Below are 10,506 nucleotides of genomic sequence, written 5' to 3' on the forward strand. Positions count from 1 at the left end.
AAAAATCTAAAATGAAGAAGTAGAGACCAATTAATGATGACTGAATCAATTGCCGCATGTCAGTTTATTTTCTAAGTCAAGGGGAAAAAATTTTATAAGTAGAATAATAAGGTAGATGAAAAGATTATTTTTCCTTTTGAAAAAGAGCAAAAGAAAAATCACCATAATAATAATAAGAGTGGGTGATGAAAAAAAAACAAGGACAAGGCTCCAGTCGAAGCACTGTAGACACATGGTTCTTTACGTGCTAAATACGACCCCCCTATCCTATATTTGATTCGTTGCAAAGGGTTGAGGGAACATTATTAACAAAGTTGAATTTTTGTTTTTTCCCCCGTTACATTTTCAAAACAACGAAAGTCAGCAAATTGAGCAATGCACAAACATATGAATTGAAATCTATGATTTTAAAAAGAATCACTCGAAAAAAGTAATCAAAGGGATGATTGAACGTACCGCGGATCGTATCCGAGTTAACGATCTGAAAGCCAAATTACTATTGCAAATAAAAGGCAAAAAATTCAAAACAGTGGTAGTACTTAAGCCACATTTTTCTTCAAATAATTCCTAAACATCTTCTCTCTAAAATTATTAAGTAAGACACAAAGGAAAAAACGGGTGGGGGACAGTTTGATCATATGTCAACGTAAGAGCAGTGTGCGAGTACTCGACAACAGCTGCAACAACAAACAAGGCCGCAAAATTTCAACCAGCGACAAACACAAACAAGTCTTTGATTTTTGACATTCGTTGATTTGTTGTTGCTAAGCAGTTTTACATGATTGTACCATGCGTGTTTTAAAAATTGTAAAAAGGCGTGCGCAGAGCAAATAACTCGTCGCTTTTTGAAAAGACGTGATTTAGAAACAAACAAATTGAACATGATGACACGACTGTTTTTTTAAAGCACGTTTTGTGCAAAAGTAGCACATTTTTAAAAAATTTAAAATTCATTTCCCTTGTTCAAAATTAAATCAAAAAAAAAAAAAAAGTGTTGTGACACTTTTACCTACCTCTTTTAAATCCGACCGGTTTCCACGAACTTCTTTCAATTGGTTTTTTTTCCATTCTTATTTTCCTCATTTGAACTTTGGTGTGGCAGACGACTTTCGTGTGTGTTTGCTCCTATTATCCTTTGGTAGAGAATTTTTTTTTGCGTTTTCCATTTCAGGGAGACAAGGGGGGTCGGATGGTTTGGGGGGATGGGGGTCAATTTGATTTAGCTCTTGAAGTGGGTCATGCCGGCTGGGATTACTCCCATCGTGTTGAGGTCCATTTGAAATTCCTCCAGATTGTCTAACTCCTCCACTTGTGACATGAAGTCTTGAAACGAGTCTGAAATCTCGTTCGGCTGGCCAGTCTGGGTCGACGGATAGAAGCTGCACACACACGAACGCGTAGGGGCAAACACACACACAACCGGCCCGGCAACACACGATCGATAAGGAGTGGTGAAAAGTATGTAGAAAAAAAAGGGAGAAAAAAAGTCGCGGGGGAAAAAGAAAAAGGAAAAAAAAAAATCAATTAAAATCATAAAATAACCGAGCCCTTTTTTCTTGTGTTCAAAAACTCAACATTCACACGGTCAATTCAACTTCCAAACAAAATTTTAAGCGACTGCTAAATCAGGATAGAAACTGGATCTGGTTTGATTATTTTGTTACTATTTCTACTGCTCGCCTTGTATAGTCAAAAGAAAAAAAAACTTTACGAAAAAAAAATCTTGAATAAAAAAAAAGGGCTCGATTGATAACGTCAAGCACAAGGAGGGAAAACAACTAAAAAATAATTACAAACAACAAGTTTAGAGAGAAATGAACGGCCAGTCTCTATCCGTGATGATAGCATACACTATGTATTTTATGTGTTTGTTTTCTTTCACCTTTTTCGGTAAATATGAGACGCGTACATTCAACACCAGGGGGAAAAGTAAAATATCCAACACATTCAACATTCAATAATCAAAGGATAATGAGAAAACACGGGTTTTTATAGAGAAATCAGTGGGCGGAGAGTATATACCAACGATTAAAAAGGAATTTTTTTTTTCTTAAATTGAGAAAGAGATAGAAAGAATTATAATGACGTAAAATCTCTTGTTTTACTCGAGGGAAAAGAATTGAAACAACTTTGTATAAAAATTTCTCGTTACCAATCTTATAATAGTGTAACCAACCGGAGATCGGCTTTCCCTACTAACAGGGGGAATAAATTTTGGAAACTAAAAATTCTACCCTGACAATGAGATGAGAAACAAAAAATAAAGCTAGAAAGTCCCGATTTACTTCAAACGTCACAACACTAAATTACGTTCAATCTGTTCTGTTCAGGTGCCCTTTTTTCTTCAGTATACTAACGCATTTCATAAAGCTTGAGATTTTTCCACCCCCCCTCCAATACCTCTCTTTATCACAGCCACTCACTGATTGGAAAAGTTACGATTTGCAATTTTTTTGTTACATTTTTTCTTCTTTTAAGCACACAAAAATACGCACAACCAACATCGGAATTGTATCGGGTGGTGCCAAGATATCGCAGGGAGAGATTCGGTATGGGGTTGGAGATAAGATTGAGAGATTTTTCTTTCATTTTGGCCGCAGAGAAGTTGCCACGCCTATAGGAACTGAGACCTCCGGGTCTGACAACTTGAACCTGTCCGTCTGTTTGTGCTTTTTTAAGTCAGGTGAGTTGGTTTTTTCGACAACAGTTAACAAAAAAAAATTGTATGTAAAAACGACGACGCTAAACGCAACAATTTAAAACTTAAGGACGAGACACCCACAAGAGATACGTATAAGGATCGATAGCGAGACGATTTGTAACGTTCTCATCTACTCCCCCCCACATAACAAGACAAAGAAAATTTAACTTTTTTTTGTTTTTTTTTCTTTTATGTTTTGGCATGGCCAAATGTGACGTATCACACCCCACAAAGAAAAAGAGAGGAAGATTAGAGAAAGACCTTGTAACAGGAGTTAAAAGAACCAGTAAGAAATGAGCAAAAGAGGGAAGATAGTTTTAGAGTTGGCCATCGAGGTATTAGGGAATGAGCAGGAAGAAATTGGCAAGTTTTAGACACTTGGTCTTTGTTTTTCTTATTAGAGAATTATGTAGGTGGAACGGCCATCGACTTGCCTGCTGTTGACCGTCTCGGAGGTCGCGCTGTGAACGGATGGTGTGTCGCGGCCCATGCTCGCTTCTGGTGACTGTGGGTTATAGAACCCTTGTGGCGTTGGCGGGTAACTACCCGATTCCATATTACCTCCACCACTGCTCCAGCTGAAATAAAAATGAAACAGATTATTATCAATTGAACTTGAATTCAACAAACATGTTCTTACCCAGGTACGTGAGTAACAAGTAGTGGCTTAACGTAGCCGTTGGTGGGCGTTTGGCTGTCTGTAAATGGCGTGTAATATTTGCCAAATGCCTGATCCTTCGGTATGTCAGGGTAGAGATAAATAAGGTGCTTCAAGTCAGAAACACGATCGGCCAGTGTGCGGATGGCAAAATCCTTACTCGTAAACGGTTGTAGCATAAAAACTTCACTGTTATCTGTGACGCCATACATACACAAGAAAGAAACGGTTTAAAGCCTAAAATTGTCATGGGATTTCCGTGTTTGTTTCAGGATTACCTCCAACCCATGCGATAGTAACGCCCCCCAGCTCGGAATCAGAGAAGCGGAGCATGAACGTGCCTCGGAGACATTGTTTTAACAAGTCTTCCGTTTGCTTTCGACCGATAAAACCAACGATAGTACTGTAAAAAAAAGAGAATACAAACAATAAATTTCTCATATTTCCCAATAGTAAACGTTGATAAAAGATAGTGTGCTTACTTATCCATCCAGGGAGCACGAAGGTGCTCCCGAGTGAGCTTCATCAGAGCGTAGAACCACTCCCAGAAGGTAAAGTTGCGTTCGGGCAGTGGCTCTTTGCAGAACTGAGACCAAGTGAGCATTAAGTTGGCTGCTTCCGGACCAACCAATGGCAACTGCAGGTTGGGATTGCGGAAAGCCTTCGAGGCAAGAAATCGCTGGTTGCTTTCCGTCAAAGCACGACCAGTAGCCGATCGAAATTTGGTAGAGAGCGTCTCGGCAACCTGACCCCACGGCACTTTTTCTGGAACGACGAATGGCGTGCGCCCGGGCTCTGCGAATGCATTGTCCCAGGTAACTGTCGCCCAGGCATGAGGCTCTTGGTTACCATGCACGATAACTACGACGGGAAGCGACAAAGTCCAGACCTGAGAATATTGAAAAATTTAGTTTGAACCCTTGATAGTTTTCTTTTTTTTTTAATGGATTTTATACCTGGAACACCAATTCTCCCCCACCTACAGAAAACTTGGACTGGAAAAGTAGAGAGAACTTTTCGTCCATCACCGACTCTGTGCCTTTCTTTTCAGCGCGCTTTATTTTCCTAAGTTGCATGTTCCTGTTGTCAAGCAGAGGGAGAATCGCAAAGTTAGGAAGGAAAACTCGTTATCGATGGTTCTATATGATTTCACCTGAACGACACTGACAGTTGTCGAGAGGCTTTCTGGTATTCCATCGTGCCAGTGTTATTGAGAATCTCTCCCGAAGCCTCTCCTTTCGCCATTTTGTCGTTCTTTAATAGGGTATTGGCCTGTTGTTCGCTGATTATAGACACCGTTACCTATTGAGGGAAAAGTTGTTAAAAAAGCTTCCTAAAATCTGACCAATAAACTTGACAACATACCTGTGGAGGTGTCATGTGCACATTCAGCTTACCACCGACCAACAATCGCACCATGGCCGTAAAACGAGTGTTTGTTTTCATCACCTGTGGGGGTTGACGTTCAATAATGAAGGTGCTGTAAAAAGAAAACATTTTAGTTCATTGCTCCACTAAATTTCGCAAAGATGTTGAACTCACCTAGTCACCAACGAGGATAGCAGCTGCGTGATCTGCGTGTTGAGCGCAGGAACGTGGTCTGTATTATTTGCTTGCATAATTGGGAATTTATTTCGGAGACGTTCCGCCTCCTTGATCTGCTGCCTGTTCAACCAGATGATCTCCGCCAAACCTTCACACCATTCCTGAAAACGATTAATCATTATTTGAAGTCATCGCGTGGTGTTGGCTTTGAGCCTAAATTCCTAAAAATAACAAACCTGAATAGAGTCGAGGTTGCTATGGAAGGGTACTCCGTTGCCAGCTAATTGCTGTTCTCGCTTCCAGCGGATTAGCTCATCATCCAAAACTCGGGCTTGCAAATTTTCAATCAACATCAGGGTTTCTTTGTGTTTATCGGCCAGTGCCATCCGCATTTGAAGCAACTCGGCCAACTAAAATTGGGTGTTTATTAAAATAAATTTGATCAGATGTCATCAATCATGGGAGCATGTTCTGTTTTTTACCACCTTGACGTTGAGTTTGTGTTCACTCATATCCTTCTTGATGCGCAACTGCTTCTCAAAATCATTTTTCTGTTGCGATGGGGCCTGATTCTGTAAGTGAGTCAAATTAGCCTGGATCTTTGTCAGTTCATGGTACTCTAGCGCAAAAGCTTCCTGTTCCTGCTCCATTCGCCTGAGATCTTCGCTTGTCTCTTGTGTGCGCTGTCTAAGAATTTCCAATTGCTGAAGAATTTCCCCTGATGCATCAGGAAGTAATGCAGATGGGTTGCAGCTCATCCCCAGGCTCATCTAAATTCCAGTTTGACAATTAAAATAAAGTCTCATTTCATGATTTAAAAAATATCTGACAAATTATTTACATTTTCAGCTTGTTGGACAAGTTTAAGTTCAGTGCCCAAACAATGTCGAATGATCCTCAGCAGGGCAAGGGGATTTTGGTTGTACCGTTGCTGCAAAATGAACAATAGTCTTAGTCTTGATTATTCTTATGTAACAATGTAACAACTTACTCGAAACATCTCAGCAGCACCTTGAAGCTTGATTTTTGTTAGAAAAAACTCTTCTGTGGTTAATATCTGGGCCTTGGACTCAAGTTCTTGGATCAGGGAACCCACAACAGACGCAGCATACTGTTCATGTTGAGGATTGTCTGGGTCAACATCACTCCTGAAAACAGAACTGTTAATTAGAACTGAAACCACCCTTTAAAGTACGAAACCGAACTTACATAATTTTGCTTTCAATCCACGGTGCTAAACAATGTCTGACTTCTATGGGAAAATGTTCACCATAAACAGCCTGCACCTGTCGCAGAGCATCACCTTGAAGCTGCTGGGATTTGGCCCAAAGAGACATTTTTGAAGCTTCGCTTCAAAAGCAATGAATTCTGCAGTAACAAAAAAGTAGAAGCTGATTTGCAGGTCAGATAACAAACAGATAAGACTCATTCATGCCGTTTCATATTTGTACAGACACATACGTTGCAAACCCGATAGTCCGTCTCCAATTGAAAGTGACAATAAATACCATCCCCCCTCATACTCATACAACAGGTATCGACACCTCAAACCCGAGCTGTACAAATGTCTGACAATAAACAGAAAAGAACTACCTGAAATTCGAGCCGTGAAGTAGAAATAACTAAACGTGATGAAGTGAAAGGAGAATAAGGGGAGCAAAACTCATGTAAAACCTTAAAAAATGAAGCCAGTCTACTGCAGTAACTTGAGCTTCGCGTTTCCCTCCAGCAACGAGGCAGCACACGGCAACACACACACAAGAGAGATAGATACAACAGTCAGAATGGCCGAGCTATGTTGCCAGTCAAGTCAAACAAAAACGAGTTTTTCTTTTCCATACTCTCCTCCCCCTTTTCTGCTATGAAAGAGAGGGGGAAAAAACACACGCGTGCCAGGTGGTAAACGCCAAAGGTGAAGTTAACAATAGACTCTGTAGTATTTAGATTATTATTGTCAAAGTAGATCTTTGCATTCTCCTCCCACAAACGACAGATGAAGTTCAGAGATCGACCTGGGTTTTTTTTATTCTAAAACATTGTGTGTGTGCTGTGCACTACCTTTTTGTAGAGATAAATAAACAGCAGGGGGTAGACACAAAATTCTGTTATAAATCAGTTGCTAGGCAGGTCTTATTGATCGCGAGAGGTATGTATTGAGTAACGCATCTAGTCAATCCAGTTGGAACCAACAATGGATATCTATGACGAATTTCTTTTGCCCTTTAAATGATTTTCACGGGACGATTCAAAACAACTTTTGTGATCATAAAATAAAAATAAGAAAAATTATATTCTTCTTCTTCTTCTCAAAATAGGGGGAGTTTCTGTGAGGATGATGGAAGAAGAAAAAAATTTGTTCCTGACGTCAGGTTAGTGAAAGAATATTTTTTATTTTCAAAAGAAGAAAAAGAAAAATAAAAGATTCCGGATCGAAGTTTTTCCTGGAAAAGCCTTCACTTTTCATCCTCCCCTATTTCTCTCTCTAGCTAGCTAGCTAGCTAGTGGGCGCACAGCTCCGGAACACGTATATACACACATAAAAGAGGAATCGTGGTTGGGATGCGTACATCGTCTACCACAAGCCCTATCAAGTATGAAAAAAAAGAAGCTGATGGGCAAAAGAATAAAAAAGAAGTCAGAGAGTCTACGTATTTTTCTTACACACAGTTGAGGGGCGAGAACCGGTGATGGAACCAGTCAATACCCAAAACCCCGTCTAGAAAAAGAAAGAAAAGCTGCTGAAGGCCTTTTTCCCTTCTTACACGGTAAATCAACAGGCTTGAAGATAAATATATATATATTTTTTTATTCCAGACGGTAATTTTTGCCTCCTCACAACAGGTAAAAACGAGTCGGTTTTCCAAGGGTGGAAAAATAACAGAGAGAAAGGAAGATCATCTTCATCATCATGGAAACCCCAAGGACATAACGTAGAGTGTGACTCTTCGGATTTTTATTTTGTCCAACAACTATTTAAAAAAAAAAATAAACATCCCTACACCTATTTATAACACAATCTCCAGATTCCATGTTTACGAAATTTCCTAGTAAAGAATAAAATGTAATTTGGACTCACCAATCGTTGTAGTAGTAGTAGTAGATGTGATGAAATCAGTTTAAATGCACACACTTATAGAAATAACAGTAACAAAAAGTTGTCTGGAATTTCAGAAAAATAAAGTAACGAATAAACTGTTGAACTTGTCGCTGTTTGCCGATAACATGTCAAAAAATATGAGGAAAAACCTTTTGCTGACTGACCCCACCACAAAAATAAAAAAGTTCGCAGTATCACCCCCCAAACGGCTCGATGGATGCCCAGATAAAACTTGACTGACTGACGTCGTCCGCAGATATAGAAAGAAGAAGAAGAAGGACGAGTTTCGCTGTTGGGATTTTCAGCTGAGCACTGCGATGGCTTTTCCTTTTGCGTCGGGGGTTGGCTGTCTGCTGCTGCTGCTGTACATGTCACAAGTCCCGAGAGGGAAAGAGGAGGAGCTCCCAAGTTGCCGCTACGTCTTCCTATATGCTGCGCGCTTTATCAGTATACAGACTAGAGTCGAGGCGACCGGACTTTTTTTTTATTTTTCTCCCGTTCAGGGTGGAATATAAAAAAAAATAAAGTTTATTTATTCAAGCGTCAGAGTATATACACAACGCTAGACGGCGCGCTAGGCGGCAGCTATACATGCACAAAGGCGAGGGCAACCTATAGTGGGGGGGAAATATTCTAGTAAAATATATTAGTTATACATTTACTATATTATACACTCTTCCTATATAGATATATGTTACTCTTGGGATATAATACTGTTGAGGTCCTTTGATTATAACTGCTATACTACTACTACATCTCTGGCTGATGCATAAATAATGAGGTTGCACGGGGCCACGAGAAATCATATAAATAGAGGAGACGTATCAAAGCTTATCCGTTAGTAGCTAGCTGCTTTTAATGATGGAGTCCGAAGCTAAACGGTTGGCGTTGGAGCAATTGTACAGAGATAAGTTTAGACCGGAAGAATATCTCTCCACTTACTACCGAACGCTGGATGCCGAAGTTGAATTCTTCCTTCGCAATCTTCACCATTTCTTCTTTGTTTCCAACGGTAAAAGTTTTGGCTCTTTTGCATTTACAAAATTAATTTCGTTAAAAAGAGGTTCGCTGTAGTGGGGTGCTCGTCGTATACCTTTTATTTCCCCGTATGCGGCGGATCTATTATACACGACCGGCTGAGCGTTGAGCACACACGTATTGATTTTTATGGCACACACTCAACTTTTTTTTTACCGGTCGCCAGAGCAACGGAACGAAATAACGTAAAACTAATTTGCCAATTGAGTTGTACAATGTCAATAGTTCTGGTGGAGAGATCCGTTTTACAATTTAACCGTTGAATGGCTTAATAACTCTCAAACCAGTTCAGAAAAAAATTTAATTTTCTGGTTTTTTGGAATGAATTTAAATTTCAATCAAGGTGGACACCATGATGGAACTTTCCAAGAGCACGAAAAGCAGGTAGAAGTGAGTGATGATGAGATGAATAAGAAGAAGAAAGGAAGGCGGGTCTTGGAGATCGGATCGGGCCCCGTGCCCATTTCAATGATCTCAGCCAGTCGTTGGAGTGAATGGATCGTTTGCAGCGATTTCCTGGAACAGAACAGACAAAACATCAAACAGTGGCTGCTGACGATGACGGCCACAACAACATCAGCAGCACCTGGTCGACACGATGACGACGAAACGTGGTTGCCATTCTTCCGATACGTCACCGAACTGGAACGGGCCGAGTATTTTTATTTTTTCCTCATTGAATTTCCCTTTCCTTTTGTGTGTGACGCCTCCGTACTTTTTCACATTAGGAATTTTTATCAGGATTAATTTTTCTTTTTTAAAATTAATTCAAGATCAGAGACTTTGTTACTGGAGCGCGTCCGTCACTCTGTCCGAGCTGTCGTACCGTGCAATGTCTTATTGACCAATCCCTTGATGAACGACAAAGAAGCCGCCCAAAATGCTGACGGCAATTCATTATACGACGTGATTATCACAACACTTTGCCTCGAATTTGCCACGCTATCAGTCGACGAGTACTCGGCCGCAGTGGGCAATGTTACGAGGCTCTTGAGCCCAGGGGGCTTTCTCGTCGTTCAGGTAAATATTTTTTGGACAAAAAACAAATGATGGATGATTTCTATTGTCCCGAGTCGCCCACACGCGCCATCCCATCAGCCCTTGACTATTTATAAGATTTTTTGTTTTTTTTTTTTTTTTCTAAAAATAGGGAGCTTTAGGAAACAGCCATTATTGGCACAACAATCATCAATTTCCGTCCGTTACGCTCAGCAGAGCTGTAGTGGAATCGGCTGTAAAGAAGGCCGGATGTCTGCTAGTCGATTGGAGAGAATTGGCTAGGTGTTGCCCACTCCAAAACAAACCAGCCGACCATTCAGCTGTTTTCTATTGTCTTGCTCGTAAAAATCAGATTTAAAAAATTCTTAAATCTGATTTTTCTTTTCACAACTTTTTATTCAAATTTTTTGACGTAATGAAATTTTGAATCTAACGATTGATGTGTTTCTGGTGGTTTTTCAATACTAA

The 10,506-nt window shown here is 40.1% G+C and overlaps 2 protein-coding genes and 1 long non-coding RNA gene across 9 annotated transcripts; 2 read left to right on the top strand and 1 right to left on the bottom strand.

Moving 5' to 3' along the window:
* Positions 1-45: 45 nt before the first annotated feature.
* On the bottom strand, positions 46-8,198 carry LOC124320263 (signal transducer and activator of transcription 5B-like). 5 transcript variants are annotated; one of them, XM_046783060.1, is made up of 15 exons: positions 7,981-8,198; positions 6,114-6,272; positions 5,896-6,052; positions 5,746-5,835; positions 5,387-5,674; positions 5,141-5,314; positions 4,902-5,065; positions 4,725-4,839; positions 4,513-4,661; positions 4,316-4,439; positions 3,842-4,248; positions 3,638-3,762; positions 3,342-3,555; positions 3,136-3,279; positions 46-1,379 (listed from the first exon to the last, which is right to left on the bottom strand). In XM_046783060.1, the coding sequence occupies exons 2-15, from the start codon at positions 6,239-6,241 to the stop codon at positions 1,220-1,222; spliced, it is 2,439 nt and encodes an 812-aa protein (XP_046639016.1). In that variant the 5' UTR covers positions 6,242-6,272; positions 7,981-8,198; the 3' UTR covers positions 46-1,219. The 5 variants fall into 5 exon arrangements, with proteins under 5 accessions (XP_046639016.1, XP_046639015.1, XP_046639014.1 ...); XM_046783059.1 differs by lacking the exon at positions 7,981-8,198 and adding an exon at positions 6,579-6,698; XM_046783058.1 differs by lacking the exon at positions 7,981-8,198 and adding an exon at positions 6,498-6,649.
* On the top strand, positions 6,810-7,673 carry LOC124320487. 3 transcript variants are annotated; one of them, XR_006913918.1, is made up of 4 exons: positions 6,810-7,050; positions 7,220-7,273; positions 7,340-7,495; positions 7,572-7,673. It is a non-coding gene; the product is annotated as an uncharacterized LOC124320487 (long non-coding RNA). The 3 variants fall into 3 exon arrangements; XR_006913917.1 differs by having other exon boundaries at positions 6,810-7,273; XR_006913916.1 differs by having other exon boundaries at positions 7,220-7,495.
* Positions 8,199-8,413: 215 nt separating the features above from the next.
* On the top strand, positions 8,414-10,484 carry LOC124320396 (nicotinamide N-methyltransferase-like). The gene is made up of 4 exons (XM_046783274.1): positions 8,414-9,013; positions 9,383-9,695; positions 9,813-10,059; positions 10,190-10,484. Exons 1-4 carry the CDS (start codon positions 8,860-8,862, stop codon positions 10,394-10,396), a joined length of 921 nt encoding a protein of 306 aa, XP_046639230.1. The 5' UTR covers positions 8,414-8,859; the 3' UTR covers positions 10,397-10,484.
* The last annotated feature ends 22 nt before the right edge of the window (positions 10,485-10,506 follow it).

This window comes from Daphnia pulicaria, chromosome 1 (assembly GCF_021234035.1).
Source record: "Daphnia pulicaria isolate SC F1-1A chromosome 1, SC_F0-13Bv2, whole genome shotgun sequence".
Taxonomy (NCBI): Eukaryota; Metazoa; Arthropoda; class Branchiopoda; order Diplostraca; family Daphniidae; genus Daphnia; species Daphnia pulicaria.